The sequence below is a fragment of the Rousettus aegyptiacus genome, unplaced genomic scaffold, assembly GCF_014176215.1.
Source record: "Rousettus aegyptiacus isolate mRouAeg1 unplaced genomic scaffold, mRouAeg1.p scaffold_m13_p_3, whole genome shotgun sequence".
In the NCBI taxonomy this organism is placed as follows: Eukaryota; Metazoa; Chordata; class Mammalia; order Chiroptera; family Pteropodidae; genus Rousettus; species Rousettus aegyptiacus.
The window spans coordinates 107,616,891-107,637,338 of NW_023416306.1; the positions used below are offsets into that span (position 1 = coordinate 107,616,891).

At 37.1% G+C, this 20,448-nt stretch overlaps 2 protein-coding genes across 2 annotated transcripts; both read left to right on the plus strand.

The window, feature by feature from the left end:
* Positions 1 to 1,300: 1,300 nt before the first annotated feature.
* RNASE12 (ribonuclease A family member 12 (inactive)) lies at positions 1,301 to 2,306 on the plus strand. Its single transcript, XM_016165546.1, has 2 exons — positions 1,301 to 1,334; positions 1,831 to 2,306. Exons 1-2 carry the CDS (start codon positions 1,301 to 1,303, stop codon positions 2,304 to 2,306), a joined length of 510 nt encoding a protein of 169 aa, XP_016021032.1.
* Positions 2,307 to 5,908: 3,602 nt separating this feature from the next.
* Positions 5,909 to 7,164, plus strand: RNASE11 (ribonuclease A family member 11 (inactive)). Its single transcript, XM_016165543.2, has 2 exons — positions 5,909 to 5,950; positions 6,436 to 7,164. The coding sequence occupies exon 2, from the start codon at positions 6,458 to 6,460 to the stop codon at positions 7,046 to 7,048; it is 591 nt and encodes a 196-aa protein (XP_016021029.2). The 5' UTR covers positions 5,909 to 5,950; positions 6,436 to 6,457; the 3' UTR covers positions 7,049 to 7,164.
* The last annotated feature ends 13,284 nt before the right edge of the window (positions 7,165 to 20,448 follow it).

A 20,448-nucleotide genomic window follows, 5' to 3' on the forward strand; every position in this document is an offset into this window, starting at 1 on the left:
AAGCTTACTTTTAGGTGAAAAATAAACTTCCATCTTCTTTAGATCACTGTTGTTAGTTTTCTGTCATCAGTAGCCACTTGGGAAATGTGTAATGATAATCTCTTTAAATAGATCTCTCTTTATATGAAAATGTTTCTGGAAGATGGTGTGCAAATTAATTATGTACTTACATCTTTATGGTATTGCATAACACATATCCAAAACAGGACAGTTTGAACTCCGAAAGGACATCCAGAATGAAAGTCTTTGGGAAGTAAATAATGACCTCTTGGTTGTTCATTTTCACGGGCTGGGATTATGCTTTTATTATGTAGAAAGAGACACATTCTTCGAACCCTTTTCCAGTATTCTATGTCTTTTCAAGACCATTTCCACCCTAAAATATTTTTTCTTTTTACCAGTTAGAAAGACACAGATATGTACAGAGGAGAATATGAAGTGAGTTGTCCTTCCAAAAGAGAAATCATTTCAGGGCAAGAAATGGTAAAATTAAGTGTTTTCCCATTCCTATATCGAATAATCAGGAGATGATAGCAACAAAAATAATTCTATTGTCTCACTACCTCAATCTTTTACCAAGGCCTCATTCACTAATTTTCCATGTAGGTTTCCAAGGCATACCATAGTTCAGTGATTCCAAAATTTGGGTGCATATCCGAATAGTCCCAAACTCAGGTCGCACCCAATACCAATGAAAGCAGAATGTCTCAAGGTGCCATTCAAAAATGCCCAGGTGATGCCAGCGTTTGGCAGAATTTGGGAACCATAGCCATACTCTTCAGGGCTTTAGCAACACTAGTAATGTTAACGTCAGGGAATTGTTTCTGCCCCGTCCTGGATACCACATGGATATAAAAGTTGCCGGCACTGGAGTTTCAAATGTTGAGAAGGTGAGACTAGCCCTACTCTTGTCATTTCCCATCACCTTAACTGTCCTGCAATTAATTTCTTCATTAATGAAATGGAGAGAATCGCTCCTTCACAGGTTTGCAGTAAAGACTGGCTGAAAATTTGGAAAATAGAGAGTGCTGTGTCTGGCATGCATCAGGACATCAATAAATGTTTTTGAAAAGTCCATGCTTGTGTAATGAGGACACATTCAGAACCTTACCCAACTCTCTCTCTGAAAGTAAAGTCTGTCTCTACCTTCTCAGTGGCATTAAAAAACACTCCCTTATAGGCCCCTCCCTTTCTGCTCTTTCCACTCTGGCCCTCCCCACAGTCAACTGGATCCCTACGAGTTATTGTCAGCCAAACAGCGACACACAAAGGACTTTCTCAGACCCATGATCACAAGGATATGATACTTGTGAGAGCTGCAGCAAAAAGGAAAGGTAAGAAGGGCTAGCACAGAGCCAAGTAGGATCAACAGAAGGAAAGGTTGGGGAAAAATTGAAAAGAACACATTAGAAGACAGTGGTAAAGGCATGCGCAATTGGGCAGAATCAGAGTTGAGACAATTATGGGAAGGAAGGCATTCAGCAATAGGAATTAAACAATCGGCCATGGGTACTTTTGAACACCTCTGTATGTTCAGCTCTGTGTTAAGCACTCTGACAGATTCAGGAGAACTAGGAGGTCAGATACTTGCTATCAAGGAGCTTATGGAAGCAAAAGAAAATGAAAATAACTAGGGAACTGAAACCTGAAATGGTCAGAAAAGGCTTTCTTGAAGAGCTGTTCCTCCAGTTGGTTCTTACAGAGTCAGCATGATTTTAATTAGCAGAGTGAAAAAAATATATAGCCAAAGGATGGAGGAGCAAAGTTAGAGGATGGGGCTGGAGGACTCTGACTACCCTCTGCTACCTTCTGTCTTCTCTTACTCTATAGGAATTAAAGCAAAAGATGCAAAGGGACTCATACCCCTGATGATAATAATGGTGATGATTTTCCTGATGTTTCTATTCTGGGAAAATGAGTTGTATGAGGAAACGATGTTATCAACCATGGAGAACTTGCATGTGGACTACCCTCGGAGTGACTTTCCTATAAGATACTGCAATCGCATGATCTTACAAAGATTCATCAAAGAACCTGACAACACCTGCAAAAAGGAGCACGTCTTCATCCACGAGAGGCCTCGAAAAATCAATAGTGTTTGCACTTCTCCCCAAAAGGTGGCTTGCCCAAATCATTCCACCATTTTATGCTTCCAGAGTGAGACAAGATTCAAAATGACAGTCTGTAAACTCATTGAAGGTATCAGATATCCTTCCTGCAGGTACCACGTTTCCCCCACAGAGGGGTTTATTCTTGTTGGTTGTGATGACATGGGGCCAATTAATGTTCAGAGATATATTGCATAACTCGAGCCCAGCATCTGCATCTGAGACCCTCTGTCTTCTCTCTCAGGGGCACTGGTGCTTGTTCTCCATGCACACGTAAACTGTGGACATGGGGTAATGCTTCGATTGACATGGGTAGCCATTGGTAATTCATCTATGCTTCCAGTATTTCTGAGCTGGAATCTTTTTGTCTTGCTTCAATAAAAAAAAAATTCTATTAAATTAAACCATAAACTATGCATGTGTTTCAATTTATTGTCCCTTTTCTTTGGGTCATTTGATGAGAGCCAAGAGTGAATCCTACACAGGATTGGGATTAGGATAAGGTGGGTGAGGCACTCACTTCACATGCAAAATTTTAGAGGCACCAAAAAAACCCTAGTAATCTAGATAAATAATATTTTCAAAAAGCAAAGTTACTGCAAAAAGCCCTGGTGAGCAAAATACCTGAATTTTAAATCAAGGGTTGAATTTGGGATGAGGTGAGTTACATGAGTTGTAGTCAGATGTTATTTAAAATTTTAATATTTGTTCATCAGGGATTGTTTTGAATTAAATCTACTTTTAAACATTGCATTAAAATAATATTTATCTTGATTACTGGGCTTTTTGGTACCCCCTTGAATTTTGTACCCCATTCATTTCACCCTAATCCCAGACTTGGTCCTGGGTATAGAGGCACTTCGGGTCATATTTTTGGTTTTTCTCTAAAAGTGATATATATAACTCAAGCTGCATCTGCTCCTGTTCAGCAGCTCCCTCTGCACCTTGAAAGAAAGAGAAAAGGAGATTGAATGGAATCTGACTGGTCAGAAACCATTTCCCTGGAAGACTGGAGAGAAACAGACAAGGATTTCCCAGGGAAGGATTGAGACTCTCAGAGCTCAGTGTACCTCCTCTTTGTATTCCCAGAGGAAACAGAAGAGACTTTGCCCCAGACAACTAACTCTTTTCCCCTTTTAGTTTTTACAATTGAACTTGTCATTTAGTTCTTTTGCATTTGACTATGGGCAGAGAATCTTTGGAGATAGAGAGCAAAGGAAGAAAAGAAAGGGAAAAAGAGGCTCCTATTTCCGGGACTCTGATCGAGTCCTGCTCCTCTTAGAGCCTTAGTTTTCACACCTGTAAGGTGAGAACTTGAAATAGATAATCTTTGAGGTTCTTTCCAGGCCAATTATTCCACAGTTCTCTTTCTTAGTAGTATAGACATGGGCCTTGTTGGAGGGAAAGGTTGTTAGTACTGGGGAGCGATAAGAAATAAGGGGTGCCAGATTATGGGGTCACTAATTCTGAACTTTATGACATTTCAATCCTGCAAGCGAGAGCCAGAAATTCATACAGTGGCCTAGGGCAGGCACTGGCGATGCATGAGCTTCAAAGGGCCCTTTCTGTTCTGACCTTTTCGGTTGAGAGACTTCAACTATTGCATTTTTTATTTGCACTTAATTCAAGGTCAGATCAAAAAAGGAGGTACACCTATGCTAGTCATTAACTCTGTCTTTTGTAAGTATCAAGTTCTAACCGATTGATTAGATTTAAGGAAGGAGAAGGGTGACACTTTTCAATCTTGTAAGTGGGCAAGGCTCACCCATCTGGGGTCACCTTTTCACAGTTGAGTTTCATTAACTATTTCTCTGTGGGAATCCCATTGTCCCTGTTGTCTTCTTGGAAGTTTGAATGTCCCCAAGGGATCAGAGTCCTCAGCATCTGAATAGATGCTAAGCAGAGACAAGTGGTTCCTAGGACATGACTTGTTGGGCCCTGGTAGCAGCATCATTTCCTGAGCAAAACTTTAAAGTAGCTGAAATGTGTTTCTATGTTCTGAATTATGATTATTTTTCCTACTCCTCTCCCTAAGCTTTATTGTCCTTTCTTTCCTTCCCAATGACTTTTCTTCCCTTCCTCACCTGACCTCCCTCCTTCTAATTAAAAGCAAAATCTTGCAGATAAATGCATTCCCAATGAAGTGTCGATAGGTAACTGAGACTGTCCAGTGAAATCTATCCTCAGAATATTTTCATTCAATAGTGATCAAAGCCCAATTCAAATGAATTGTGATGTTTTTGACATTCGTAGTTTAGGTTTGTTTGTTTTTCTTTTAATGGGCACCCAGCAGCCCAAATCGAACCTAGGTAGCTACAAATTCTTCCCACTTGAAATACATGTTTCAGAAAAACTGAGAATATCTGCATTACTCTTCTTGTTTATTTTTCTCCTTATTGTCTTTCTGTTTTCTTATCATCATCTCACTATTGGTGTTGGTGGCAGAGGATGTTTAGGAAACACTCTAAATTCTTTCTTCCTCCCTTTGACCCATACCAAGACTGTGCTCAAGACACACACATGAACATATTTATTTAATTCTTAATAATCTATTGATAATCAAGCAATTCAATTATTTAGGCTTATATACTCTTAGTACTGGGTCTTTGCTCTAATTTCACACACAGGACATTTTAAAATTAAATATAATTTTAAAAATACAAGTTCATGTACACGATGTCAAATGAACAGCATAAGAAGTGAGTGTGATAAGAAGTTTAGAGAAATGAGGAATGGATTTGAGAGACTTAAGTGAGAAAATGTTTCAATGAAAGAATGGGATCTGAATTGGGCTTTGAAGGATTTCAAGAGGCAGAAAAGAATAGGCATTCGGAAAAGCAAAAATGGAGAGATGAAATAGCGCATATTCAGAAAGATGGAGTCACACTTATTTGACTAGAACAGGTATGCATACCAAGATAATGGTAAATAAACCTCGAAAATCAGGTTGATATTAGATCAAGTAGAGCCTTGACTAAGTGACTTTGGGGGATTAGATTACCTTGTGTAGGCAATGAGGAATATTCAAGGTTTCTGAAGTAGTGTCATTGCAAGTGGTGTTTCTAGAAAAGATATGTATTGAAGGAATTGGAGGAGCAAGGAATGATGATTAGAAGGTGAATAAGTGTGATAATGAAGGAGATATAAGCACAAGGGAAGGAAGTTCTTAGAGATCGGAGAGAAAAAAGAGAAAAAAATGAGCTCTTTCTAGACTAAGAGAAAAAATTGTCACCCTGAGTAACCATTCACTCCAGGATTCTCATCAATTTTCCAGCATTGACCTCAAGTTTAGGATTTTCTACACTAGTCGAGCCATGCTAAAGTTGTTAAAACAAACTCGTTGAGAAACTAGTATATACACAGTTCAGTGCTTGATTCTGTACAGAATAAAAAGAAGCAGAAATTATGTTCCAGACTCGAGGAATTTATAGCTTTAATAAGAGGAGAAACGACTAACACGTATCAACTAAATTAAAAAAAAAAAAAGATGTAAGATGAAGTGCAATCAAATCTATGCTGCGGGATTTCAAAGAAGCAAAATAAAAATCATTTTGGGTTAAAGTACAAATAGACAAGGAAGATTTCACAGAAGAGGAAGCACTTGGTGCTGCCTAGGTCACTGGGATTCTGACAGCTAAATGGACATTTTGTTCAGTTCTCTGAGCAACCTTGTTCCACGTTGTCTCCTCTGATCTCATACAAGTCAACCTACCCCCTTTTTGCCCCTCCTTCTCTCACTTAGACCCAATAACAGAAACTCACAGGAAACAAATACAATTTTACTTCTTGCCCTGCAACAAGCTGGAAGCCTTCTCTACAGGATCAGCTTGCCAAAGGAACCGGTAAAGACAGATATCCCATACCTGGGAATCAATTGGGGGAAAAGAATGAGAGAGGGGGAAAATAACATTGTGATTTTTTTCAAGTGGCTGTCATGTGCCAGGTACTGTGTGAGTCTGTAGGAGATACAACAATAATGAGAAATGTGTTGGGTGAGATTCTAGGAAGATTACAGATCCTTCCAACGAGATCGTAGACAAGGAGTAAAGGAAGTAAAATCCTATATAATTCTCACATTTCTCCCTTTTTTTTTTCACCTGGGGAAACTGAGTTTAGATGAGGTAGAGTAAATTGTTTGTTAGTGGATAAGCAGGGATTTGAAGATGGTCCTTCAGACTTCACAGCTGATTGTCTTTTCACTGCATCATACTGCCATTAACAGATGTCAGAGTCTTAAGTTACGTGGTCGGGTCTATCCTGGGAATTGTTACAAGGAAAAGAGAGTTATCTCCTTATTTTTATCTTTTACTTTTTATTTTTACTGCAGAACAGATTACCTTAAGTCTGAGATGGAGACCTCTCTGCTGCTACTTGGCCTGGGGTTGATTCTTGTAGGATCTTCAGGAAGCAGAATGGAGACGATTAAAGAACAATTTTCAGAGGAAGAGATGCAATATGACATAGCAAAAAATAACCAAGAAAAACAGACCAGTGAGGTATTAACGAACTTGACTCTGTTGTGTGGTGATTTCGGCCTTAGCATGTCCAGGGATATTATGTCTTCCTCATTATTAACATTTGGAAGATTACAGTATGGCTTCCCTAAGAGAAACAGTGCAGGTAACGACAAAGAGTATTGCAATAACACGGTGGACTGGAGAACAGTTTCAGAAGTTAATGGGTCATGCACGTTAAGTAATAACTTTATTCTTGGCTCCATGGAAGTGATCCAGGGGGTCCCCAAGACCCACAGCTACAAGAGTGGAGAAAATCTTGGCATAAACTGCTCTGACAGCCCAGGACTGGAGACTACTATGCTTACAATGGGCAAAGGATTCCCCAAGTGCCAGTACCACAGTGTTACATCACTAAAGAAAATATTAGCAGTGTTAACAGGTCATTCTCTGATGAGTTTGTTAGTTAGTGGTTCTAACTTGTAAATCCTACAGGCTGTGAGACTACAATCTAAAGAAAGACATACTCATTATCATTATTGTTTGTTGCTTTCTATTATCCACATATACCCTTTCAGGACTATAGTACACTCTTGATTATTTATACTAACTGGAGGAATGAAAAATCCAAAATTGTGGATAACTTGATTAAAATTTATAACTGATCTTGGAATGCAGATTTTCTCTCCCTCTCTCTTTCACACACACACACACACACACACACACACACACACACACACACTCCGAACCAAACTAAATTCCCTCTTAGATTGGCTATAAAGCCAAGAAGTAGAGTTCACCCAACTTGACAGAATTAAGGTGAAAAGGCCCCAAACCAATATAGATCATTGAAAATTAATTGTACTGTCACAAGATTATTCAGAGGAGTAGTAAATGGGCATAGGGGATATTATTATCACTGCTTCTCTTCAAAGAAATGTATGCATTAATGTGTGCACTCAAATGTGAGCACCCACCTATGAAACCAGAAGCCTGCTTGTCCTCCAGAAGATGCCAGAGGAAAAAGATCTTTTGCCTTAGCTGCTGCTCTCAGTCAACAGCTCCAGCCTCATGTAATCTTCATTCCTCCATCCTTATCCCTATCTATGTCACAGATTTCCAAGAGGGAAGAAATAAAACACTTATTGCAATCTCTACTCAAGCATAGTCTTGATTCCCTGGGGGAGAGGAATGGCAAGCCGTGGAGGAATAAAGGAGATAGAAAGATGGAAAATAGGAAGTTTATGCCAAATGCCAGGCAAAAGTAGTCTTCAACCTTATTTTCTGATGTTGTAGCGAACTTTTTTCATTACTAATTATTTATTTGTAAATCTTATGGTTCAAAGCTCTGCATAAAGCATGGGCAGTTATCTTCTTCATTAAAGTGGACCTATGTATTCTTGTTTGCTCATCTTACAACCCACCTACATCCAGAGACTACTTTTTTAATGTCCTAATTTTAAATAAAGGCGTATTAATGAATGTCACATCACTGAAATACTTTTGTCGTTATGTATCACTCTTCATGTGTCAATTTTCTTGATGTTTTTCACATTTGGTGCAGAATTCTCATTATATCAAAACTACAAAACTCTGACAATCAACCAACATGCGGCATTAGGGCAGATATTTTTGTACCTTTTAGCTGGGTTTTCTTTGTCAGTGTGGTGGCTGCTTAAATAATCACTATGGGCTTGGCGAAATAGGTATGCGATAAGCACTCAATTTGCTTTTGGCAGCTGTAGCAGAAAGTGAAAGAAGGAAATGCCTGGGGCCAAAAGTTCTCTTCTCTGTAGGAGGTGAACCCAGGGTCCCAGATGGGAGAGGTGCTCTCTGGGTTCCATTCTAAAGAGAGTTCCATGTGGTGAGGCGGGTACTACCACTCCCTCACCGGACATGGTGGCGGTGGCGGGTGTTCTATCCATGGCAGAGCAGTCCAATCTCTTGGTTCAAATTTGAGTAACTTCTTTTCCACAGTATAATCCTCTGTAAAGTCCAGCTCTGGGTGATAGTCATGTCAGCCCCAAAGAAAATAACTATTCAGACTCTGGAAGAGTTTTTTTGGTAATACGTAAGAAGCAAATCCGGCTTATTTCAGAATTTAGTAAAGGTTTCTTCCTTTACCAAGACAGAAGACCAAAGACCCAAGATGCCTCTTTCTAGGCCAGATCCTTCTTCTAAAGAGTCTTAATTAAGATCAAATCTTTCCTCTCTCTGAAGAAATCAGGAGTCTGAGTTCCAAGCCTTTGGTACCCTGCTCTCCCAGGATCTATCTAACCATCATACTATGAAGTCTGAAAGATGTTGAATGTGGAGGTGTCATAGAAAGGCAGGGTTCCTGAGTGCTAGCACTTCTTACCCTCAAGTCCTTGTCACCTCTTTGACATAATGTGCATCTTAAGGTCCCTCATGATGACAATAGGCAGGGGATTTCCAATTTTAAAACATTAGGTTTTCATAATGTCCTTTTTCTGCTCCCAAACTGCAGAGGGCTCCTTTTTCTCATAGCTTTACCCGTAAATTTTTCATTGTGGCTCTCACGGCCACTAATACTCCTTTCTTTTCTTTCCTTACCTGTCTCCAGCACCTACCCAGTCTGTGTTGTTTTGAGGCTGCTCTCTTCACAGTCCACAGAACTCGTGTCCTTGTCTTCACCCCTATGGTAGGCTGATCTTGATGCCCTTCCGCCTCCCTTTCTCCCTCTATCATTTTAGTCCATTCAATCTCACAAGCTTCACTTCTACTTGTCTCTTGTACTTCTTAGAAAAATAACTGAGGGGCAGATATGTGTCATATCCCTGTAGCTGAAAAGAAACATTAGAGAATGAAACAAGACAATAAAAGAGATCAATCTGATCGCAAGGGTCATGGAAGGGAGAGTAGGGCTGAGAAAGAAAATTGGAATGAAGGTGTGAGAAAGGGATACTGAGAGGGGTTATTTAGCATAAGAGAAGGGCCCTTCTTATCTCTAATCATTCACTTTATTTTCTCAACATGAAGGGCACTTAGTTTCTTTAACTAATAATCCCGAAGTGAAACAAGTTCCTGGCCTCAAGTGCCCAGAAGATGCTAAAGTAAAGAGGGAGACTTTGCAACATCATAGGTGAATCCTCATATGTTTTACTGACTCATTATGCCAGTAAAATGACTAAAAAGTAATTTCGCATCACTGCAATTCAATTTCCTTATCTACACAATGTAGAAGTTGGATTAGATGTGGGTTCTCAGACTGAGTTATGCATCTAGATCACTGTGGTGAGGCTTTCAGGTTGCTCACCCGAAACCACCCTACTTGCTCTCAAGACAAAGAGGTACAATGAGGTACAGGGCTGCCTAGCCAGACTTTCTTTCTCAGGCTCTCTGAGCAGAAGTGATATATGCCACTTCTAGGTTCAGGTCTTACGACATTGGATTAGCCTCACCTGTGATTTTTTTTCTTCCCAACAGTTAGATCCCAAAATGTACATGAGAGTGACTTAATCATGTATATGAAGATAATGTCCTAGGAATGACCTGAACAGCAAAAGAGAAGGAAGCCACATGCCTGAATAATTGAGGAGCAAAGTTATTTTGCCAACCTGGACTACTTGTCTTGGGAATGTTATATGAGAGAGAGGTGAATATGTATATTTTAAAATCCACTATACTTTGAGATTTTGTTCCGTCACTTTAGCCTTACCCTGACCAATTTAATAACTTCAGGAGCTATTATTAAATACAAATTCCAGGGCCCTAATCCAGATTTAGGTTCTATAGATTAGAGAAAGGACTATAATATGTGGGTTTTTACAAGAGTGTTAGGTTTGCTGATATGTTCCAAAGTTTGAACACCACTAGATTAGATGAATTAAAAGCTTTCTTCCTAGTTAAAGAACATCTCATTCTAGTCCCAATTAGGAAAAAAGTAAAAATAAGAAGTTAACTGCTTATGTATTCAGAGCTTTCAGGGACAGTACTGAGGCAAAATAAGTCAATTTAACTGAAAGAGCATCTGCCCCCTACACAGTGTTCCAGAACTATCGAGGCAGGATTTTTACTCCTAAACTCTCTGATATACCAAAGATATCAACCCTTTGTTAGTCATACATATTGCAAATGTTTTTTTTTCAATTGTGTGCTTAAGACTGTGCCTTAATATAATCACAATCTGGGAACAAACACAAGGGCACTGTTAGTGGGACTCAGGTTTCCAAAACAGTGGTTGAGAGATCGGAAGAGGCGTCACACACATGAAATGCATCCCTTTTACTCCAGCAACTACAGAACTGGCAAGTTTGAGATAAGATGGCCGTTTAAAATCCCTAAACCTTCATGTTTATAAAGCATGTTAAACTTTTTCAAGATCACATATCATTACCACGAGGATGATTAGTAGGCAAAAACAATAATTGATAACAATGATTGAACTCTTATGATGTGTCAGGCACTGGTCAAAAACGTTACACACACACACACACACACACACACACACACACACACATATGTTGTTCTTAAAACCTCCATGAGGTAGATTATGATTATCTCCACCTCAGTGATGAAGAAACTGAAGCACAAAGCTTTAGGTGATGTACAGTCACACACATAACAAGTGGTCCCTCAGGAAGAAACAAAGACAGTCTGATTCTGTAGACCATGCTTTTAGCCATTCATCTTTATTTGATAAGAAAAAGCAAACTTGTCCATAACCATAAAGAAAGATAATGGTGGAACACTCTTGCCAACTTATTTTCCCAGGAGGAGCACATGAGAATATCCCCTTTCCTATACCTATACCAGCATTATGTTATATTTTAAACCTTATTTCTACTCATTCTATCTCACAGGATTGTTTTGAGGATTAAATGGTAGTGGTCATTATTTTCATTGTGATTATATTAAGGCACAGTCTTAAGCACACAATTGAAAAAAAACATTAGCAATATGTATGACTAACAAAGGGTTGATATCTTTGGTATATAAATAGATCTGTCAATTTAATAAGATAAAAATGAACATACCTACAGAAAAGTAAGCAATGGACACAAACAGAAAATTAACAAAAAAAAAAAGAAATAAAAAGTCATTAAACATTTGGAAATTTTTTCCTTCCCACTAAAGGTAATATAAAGAAAAAAATGTAATATCATTTTTACCTGCCTGATCAGCAGAAATAAGATTTAAAATATAACATAGTGCTGGCATACATGCAGGAAAGGGGGTATTCTTATGTGTTCCTCCTGGGACAACAAGTTGATAAATTTGCTGTCTGTCTGGGGAGCAATTTGAACTAAGCCCCATTCTAGTTTTCAGAGCCCTGCAGCTTGGGTTTTCTCCTCCCTCCTCATATACATCCTTTAGGTAAGAAACTCAGCCAGTCAATTTTGGGCCTGATGACTCCTTGAGTTTGGGACCTCACTGAAAGGCCTGGGTAGGCCCTGGGGGTTGTCTTGCATGAGGTCAAAGAGCATGGCTACATGAGCTGGAAGAGCCCTGGTGCGGTGAGAGCTGCAGGCTATGCTGCTTGTATGTGCTCTCCTTGCTGTCCCCAGCTCAAGCTCTTCCAAAAACCCTATGTTCTCGCTTATGGGAACGTGGGTTGAGCTCTCAAACCTGTGCCATGAAATGCCTTTCGGAAAGAGCTCTCTTGGGCACAGGAGGCAGGCCTGCTAAAGGAGGAATTGGCAGCAGGAAGCAAGGTTGGGTGGACGGGTTCTTGAAATATGCCCACGCAAAGTGTGAACACTCTTACTTCTCCCTTTCTGCCACCTCTCCCCTTCTATCACTTTCTATTCCTTCTTCATCCAACTTCCATGTTCTCTTCTCTTTACCAGATTGTACCCTCGATGCACATCTCCCTTCTGCACCTTGCATGGCTTCTGCTCTCTATTTTCCTGCCAGGCTTTGCACCACTTGGCTTAATGTTTTCTTTTCCGTATGTCTGCATTAGAACTCACTATTTAGCTATAGAGTGAGGAGTTGAACAGATTACTGGAGCCACGTCATCCATAAAACTTTTACTCAAAGATCAGTATTCTATCTGCCTTGGTTTCAGCCCTTGTGGGGCAACCTATTCATCCAGGTATCATGGAACACATGGCCCTGAGTTACTCAGGTGGAAAAGAACAAGAACGGCACGGATTGCTGGACTTACCCTGGAAATATGTCAAGTCTGTCAGGGGGGTACCTCTGGGCAGCTCCATAGTCCGCTAAATTCTCCTTTATCTTCCTTTAGAAAATTATGGAATTGCTCAGCTGTCTTCATAAAATGCCGTACTCATTATAACCATTTTTATGAAAAGGCATAAATTAAAAAAATGTACCTTCACTATACGAGGTATTGGATACAGGATAATAATATACTATCTTAAAAGAGAAAGATATTTCTGTTGTCTGGAGTGATCAGTATAGGCACCTGTAACAGAACTAACATCTTGAACTTGATAGATAGTCCATTAAAATAGCTAAAATTGGAATAGAAGAAGAAAAAGGGGCAGGAATGGAAAAAAAAAAAACACAAAAATACAGTTGATATTTCCATAGCTACTCCAGCTTTCTTTAGACTAGCATTAGCATAGTATATGATTTCACATCCTTTACTGTTAACCTCTTCATGTCTTCAAAAAAGTGCATTTCTTATAGACAGTATATAGTGACGAATTCTTTAAGTTTCACAATCGGAGAATGTTATTATTTTGTCTTAGCGTTTTAAAGATATTTTTGCCAGGTATAGGATTTCTACATTGACAGTTTTCTTACTTTGAGTACTTTAATGATATTTTCCAACTGTATTCTTACTTAAATTGTTTCAGATGAGAAGTCTAATGTCAACTTTATCTTTATTTCTCTGCTCTATAGACAAATAGCAATACTATATATCTATAGTATTGCTTGTTTTTTCATTATTGTTATTTTTTCTTCCCAATTTGATTATGAATTGCTTTGGTATAACTCTCTTCATGTTTTTGTGTTTGGTGTTTTTTGAGCTCTTTTGGATTTGTGAATTAAACTTTTCATAAAGTTTTGAAAGTTTGGGTTTATTATTTCTTCTAGTTTTTTTCCCAGCCACCTGCTGTTCTTCTTCAGGGATTCAAATTGTCCATCTGAAGTCCCTTGAATTCTTTCTACAATTTACTGTTCTCTTTCTACTTTTTTGTTTTCTTTTTCGGTGTTTCATTTGGATCATTTCTATTGCTTTTAAATTCATTAATCTTTCTTCCGCAATGTCTAATCTGCCATTAACCCCATATACTGTATTTTTTATCTCATACATTGTAATTTTCATCTTTAAAATTTTGATTTTTTTCTATTATCCATGGATCTACTTAACTTTTTGCACATTAAAAAAAATTATAAAAGTGGTTTTAATGTCTTTGTTCTGTGCCTGTTCTGGGTCAATTTCTATTTTATTTTTGGACAATTTCAAATGATTATTCTCTTCATTATGGTTTGTGTTTTCTGCTTCCTTTTATGCTTAGTGATCTTTGATTGGATGCCGAACATTGTGCATTTTACCTTGTTTGTTTACTTTGTACGAATGATTTTGCATTCTTATAAATCTTCTTGAACTTTTTTCTGGGATACATGTAAATAAGCTATTTGGAATCTCGTGAATCTTTTTGATTTGCTGGGCAGGTCCAGAACAGCAACTGTCTAGAGCTAATTATTCCCCACTATCGAAGTAAGACCTTCCTGAGTAACTAATGCTCCATGAATTTTGGCTTTTTTTTTTTTTTTCAGTCTGGCTAGTGGGAGTAGGCACTATGCTCTCTGATCCTTTTAGATGGTTCTTTATCCTGTTTCAGGTGGGTTTCTCCCACACATGTGATAAATAGTACTCTGCGGAATACTTGAAGTGAACTCTTTGCAGATCTCCAAGTTTCTGTCTTGAGGTAGCTCTCTCCATTTTGGTACTTTGTCCTATGAGTTCAAGTTTCTTCAGTCTCTTCATTTCCTCAATTCCATCTCCTCAACTCAGGTAGTTTTCAAGCTCTTCCAAATTCACCCTTTCTTTGCTTTTGCCTGATATCTCCCCCAAGATAGGAAGCCAAGAGAATTGTGGGCTCAGCTTGTTTGTTTCTTGTCTCTCAAGGACAAGTGTATTTTGTTGCCTGATGTTACATGTCTTGAAAATAATTTTTCTAGCATTTTGTCTGTTTTTAAAATTGTTTCAGGTGGGAGGGTGAATCAGGTCCATGTTACTCATTCTTGCCTGGAAGATGATATTAGTCCTTTTTTTTTCTTCCATTTTAAAACCAAGTCAAAAGTATTTTTATTTGAACAGGCTTCTTACAAATTTTTGGAGCTAAATGACCTCTCCTTGTTTTTCTAGAGGGAAAAAAGATACATCATGGCAGGGTTGCATTCATGATGAGCATCTGCAGTTAGTGATGCAAAAGCTAAGAAATACATGGGTTTAGTGGAAATAATGCTTTGTTAAGGCATAAGTTGGCATTTTATCTTTATTGCTGTAGAATTTTGGGGAAAAGGACAAAAGTTCTTTCTTTTTATAACATAAAGAATCATATTTTGAGTGTTGTCAGCTTAGAGAGAATGTTAATGGCTTTTATGTTAAATATAAACATTTTTGGCTATCTAAAAGGTGAGGAAAAAACAACATAATGTTCAATATTAAGATGATTTATAACAGAAAGAGAAACTGATGATGCCAAGTCATACTCACATAGACAAAACTGAACTTTCTGTTTTCTTAGGACAAACTCAGATGCTTTGATTTTTCTAATTGTGCAAGAAAGATGGAAGACACTTAAAATAATAATTGAAGTAAATTTTGCTGCCACCATTGACAGTTGTGATTTGGGGGCAGATATGTTGGATTTAGAAAAAAATTCACACTTTTATTGCACCTAAGTTTGAGAAGCAATTTCACACTGCACATGTTTTGAAAGTATTTTCTTTTCAAGCTGTTGTTGGTTTTTGAAATTTATTTTTGGTGCCTTTTTCCTTTAAAGATTACTATTATGTTATTTGTTTTTGGTGACACTTTCTGTCTGTCTACTTGTGTAATGGTATGTAATTCAGTCTATGTGTATGTAGTCAAGCGTATGCCTGTGCTCCTGTTTTGTTTAATAAAAGCATTCCATACTAACTCCAAAATTATGAAAAATATTCTAGTATGTATACTTGTATCAATATTCTTAATGCTGCTTTTAAAATATTGTCTCCATTCCGTCATACATTGAGAACTGTGCATGTGTGTGTGTGTGTGTGTGGTATGAACACTGGAATCTATGTTACTTTTTCTTGATGTAGACTCCATTGTCTTACTGGATTTATTCTCCTTTCCTAAGCAAAATCTATGATTTATTCTATTCTCAAATAGTCTATACTTCTATTTTTCTGCTATTCCTGCTCTCTGAGAAGTGCCAAATTATGAAATCAAACCAAACAAGTAGCCATATCTTGGTCTATACTTTCTAAACTCACACTGACAGTACAGAAAAAAAAAATAGTAGATATCAGTATAACTAATATTTTGAAAATTGTATAGACTCATGCAACAAAAAGTTAAACAGGGCATGAGCCCTGTTTTTTTTTTTTTTTTCCAGAAAATTGCAATAAATTGTGAAGCAATTTCTGTCATTCTAGAGCTGGCTTAACTCCATTTTTGCAAAATAAGATGTTAAAATTACATTTGTGCTCTGAAGGTTGATTTTTCAATTATTGAGTAACACTTATTTGTGTATGTCTATTCTGTGTACCTCTGTAAGCTCAAATACTCAAGTCTTTACAGTGGTTCTAAGGTGAAGAAATGTCTTTAGCTGAGCAAAAGATGTGTCAGCAAACTAATTGATCCTCTCATGACTCACAAGGATCATACCTTTTTCCAAATTTTCTGACAGCATTCTCAGTTTGGTTATGGGTGCAAAGATCTGAAGCATAAATATTGCCTAAAAATGTTTGTATACATTTGAAGCTTTAAAGCCTACATTTTCTTTATCTAATTTAACTAAGAGATACTCTGAGATTTACTCACAAAGCTAAGTCTAATTCTGATAAAAGTAAAAGTTCACTAATATCAAAATGTGGCATTCTGAGAAACTGGTACTTAATATTTCAGAATATGCTCAAACCAGATCTTAAAAATCCATTTTTAAGTGATACTTCTTTAAAATTTCTTATTTTAAGTTTGAAAGATAGTCATCTTTAAAGATAATCAAGAATCAACAGTTCAGAAATAACAGTTTATTAAGGTTTTGTTTTTGTCCTCCCTCCCTCATCACGTATTCTATATTCCCATTAGATATATTTCAGTGTTTTGATTTTTCCTCAGTCATTTGTAATGGACATTTGTTGCTTTTGTCTTTGGTCTTCATTCCTTTTTTGTGTTGTGGAGAACGACCATTCTGTCAGCAGTTGGAATTCTTCTGGGGTTTTAATTGCTTGGTTTTGACTTCTCAAAGACACGAGCTCCAGATTGGCCAATCAGAGGACCCCACATGCCTGGATTTATTCATGTGACAGAAACCAGGCCAATCAGAAAAGTTATTTTCCTTGGATAAAAGTGGAAGAGAATCACACGTCTTACTGTGACCCTAAATATAGACTATAAAGGTGAAATGAGTTTTGCTGCCATTGCATAGAAAGACCCCTGCATGAGAGTGAATTAGTGTAGACAGTACGGTAGAGAGAGAGAGAAAGAAAACAAGAGTCTAGTGAAAAGTTTAATTTTTTTCGTCCTGCTGTGTCTCTTGGACTTCTGTCTTCTGTGAGTCAATCTAGTTCCTCCTGTGTTTAAGTGAATTTGTTTGATATTTCTGTCACTTGTAACCAGTCTTACTACTATAATATTAAAAATATTTCAGATCGCTAAAATTTTATTTATTAATATATTTGTAAATTCTGGAAAGTAATCTATTTTAAAAATATATGATTCTGTGAATATAGACTACTCTCTCAAATATTAGTTCTTGTTGCAATGGTTGTTATCGTGATTTTTTTTGCCATTTCTTTTTTTAAAGCCAGTTTATTTACTTTTCATACTATATATACACAATTATTTTTTAATTTTATTTTTTTTATTTTTACCCTCCCCGATCTCCATTCACTAGTCCATTGTCCATGTCCATTAGTCTCTGTTTGTCCTGTTCATTGTTGCTTTTAGGTTTATATTCCATATATAAGCGATATCATGTGATTTTCAACCTTTTTGTCTGGCTTATTTCGCTTAGTATGATTATATCAAGGTTCATCCATGTTGTTGCAAAAGGCAGTATTTCATCTCTTCTTATGGCAGAGTGATATTCCATTGTATATACGTACCACAGCTTCTTTATTCAATCATCTGTCGAAGGACACTTCAGTTGCTTCCATGTCCTGGCCACTGTGAATAATGCTGTTATGAACACCGGTGTGCAAATATCTTTTTGAGTATGAATTTTCAGGTCTTCGGGGTAAATACCTAGTAGAGGGATTGCTGAATCATATGGCAAGTCAATTCTTAGTTTTTTGAGGAACCTCCATACTGCTTTCCATAATGACTGTACCAATTTGGAAGTTTTTTTTTTCCATTTCTATGACCATATTGGACTCAGTTTAAACTTTCAAACAATTTTTGGATATTTATATTTTCAAATTTCAAATTTTTGTCTCTTTTCAGTAAAACTTGCTGTCCATATTTGCAAACAAATTACTGCGGCTTAGAATTCTAGCTATTAAAACTGGGAATAAAAGTGTCAGCTTTTTAAAACTTTTATTATCTTTGTTAAATTTTTTATTCTAATCAGAAATCCATTATTGCCTACCTTATCACATCTCAGCAGCACTGAATTGATACAGTATTATGATTACAATTTGAAAGATACAATTTTAATTGTTTCCTTTTGTTATTGAAGCTATATAATTATTATATGACCATTTCCATTGATGCTTCATTGTAACATCTGTTAAAAATTCTGCCTTTTCTTTTTAAAAAGTGACTTATTTTTAAAATACCACTTAATAATACCTCTGAAATACATATTCATCTACCTAAGGGGCCTATAACTCATTTCAATCTTTTTTTTTAATTGAGATTAAATGTAGAGTACTGACCTGGGACGCAGGGCTTGCATCTTAGGAGGAGAGGCCGTGGACAGACAACCTCCCTCAGGCCCTTCCCAGCCTATGAAACCTAAGCTGCTCTAACCCTCCCAAGCAAGTTTAAAAGCAGGGAGGGAAAGTAGGACTTGAACAGTCATTTGTACACCCGTATTCAAAGCAGCATTGTTCACAAAAGCCAAAAAGTGGAAATAATTTATCTCGATCTTTCCCAAAAGCATTTACTGAAAAGACTCAAGACTTTCCCTACTGTTTATGGATGTTTTCTTTATCATAAAGTATATTTTCTGTATATTAAGAAAGTGCTTTTAAAATTTTAGCTAAAATTCACCTTGTGAATTGGATTAAAGTGCAAATTTCTGTCCCATTTACAGAGACTTTGATTACTGAGGTCTGTGGAAAAACCAAGGAGTCTATTCCACAAATAGGACAGGCGAGTCTGCTGTGTGAGATTACCAGGCAAAAATTTAAGAAACATTGCATGAGCATATTTCAGTACTGTCTACTCTGTCTTCTCTGCCTCTGTCTCTGTCTCTGTCTCTATCTTTCTCTCTCTTTCATTCTCCTGCCATTTTAATTAATTCCCATTCCTATATTCTGCCCCAGGCAGCCACTAATCTACTTTCTGTTCTGTGTCTATACTAAACTTTTGAACAAGAAGAGAAATGAATGTAATTGCTTTACATTTAATGTTTTATAAAATAATCGTAAGTAAAAACATATTACTGGCACATGAATAGATAAATCTATAATCAAAATACAATAGATCATTCAGAAATAGAATTATTTAATATATAAGGTAACTTTTATTATGTATTTATTTTTAATCTTTATTTATTTTCATTATGGTGACATTGGTTAAAGAAATCTAGTAAGTTTCAGGTGTATAATTCAACAGTAAGGCATACATATATTGTATTGTGTGTTCACCACACAGTTAGATTTCTTTCTGTCACCATATATTTTACCTCTTTTACCCCATCTACTTCCCCATTTCTCCCTCCCCCTACCCTCTGGTAACCACTAGTCTATAGTCCATGTCCATGAGTCTCTGTTTGTTTGTCCTGTTCATTTGTTGCTTTTAGCTTTATATCCCATATATAAGTGATATGTTGTTTTCAACTTTTTCTGTCTGGCTTATTTTGCTTTATCTCAAGGTCCATCCATATTGTTGCAAATGGCAGTATTTCATCTATTCTTATGGCTGAGCGATAGCTATTGTATATATATACTACAGTTTCTTTATCCAATCATCTATCGTAGGACACTTTGGTAGCTTCTACGTCCTGGCCACTGTTAATAATGCTGCTATGAACACTGGTGTACAAATATCTTTGCTGATATGGTTTTTCAAGTCTTTGGGGTAAATATCCAGTAGAGGGATTGTTGGATCACGTGGTAGATCAATTCTTAATTTTTTGAGGAACCTCCATACTGTTTTTGATAGTGGTTGGACCAATTTACATTCCCATCAGCAGTATATGAGGGTTATTTTCCCCCTATAACCTCTCCAACACTTGTTATTATTTGTCCTGTTGATAACAGCTATTCTAACAGGTGTGAGATAGTATCTCATTGTGGAAGGTAGCTTTTAAATTAAGGGTGAGAGAATGTATTTTATTCCACAAGTGTTTTATTGCACTGGGCTTATGTATAAACCATGTGAAAAAAACCACTCTCACCATACTTCAAAGTAAATTCCAGATGGAAGGAAAGCTTAAATGAAAAAATTCATAAAAGTAATAAAATCTAGCATAAGTGAAAAAGCCTATACTTTTGCGTGAGAAAGGATTTTGAGAAGTATGAAACCACAAGTTGAATTCATAAAGGATTAAGAAGTTCAAGGATAT

Excerpts from the sequence above, each read along its gene's own strand:
- RNASE12 (XM_016165546.1), top strand. The coding sequence starts at position 1,301 with ATGATACTTGTGAGAGCTGCAGCAAAAAGGAAAG. Across the intron at positions 1,335-1,830 it reads AGCTGCAGCAAAAAGGAAAG|GAATTAAAGCAAAAGATGCA; the intron begins GTAAGAAGGGCT and ends CTTACTCTATAG.
- RNASE11 (XM_016165543.2), top strand. The coding sequence starts at position 6,458 with ATGGAGACCTCTCTGCTGCTACTTGGCCTGGGGTTGATTCTTGTAGGA.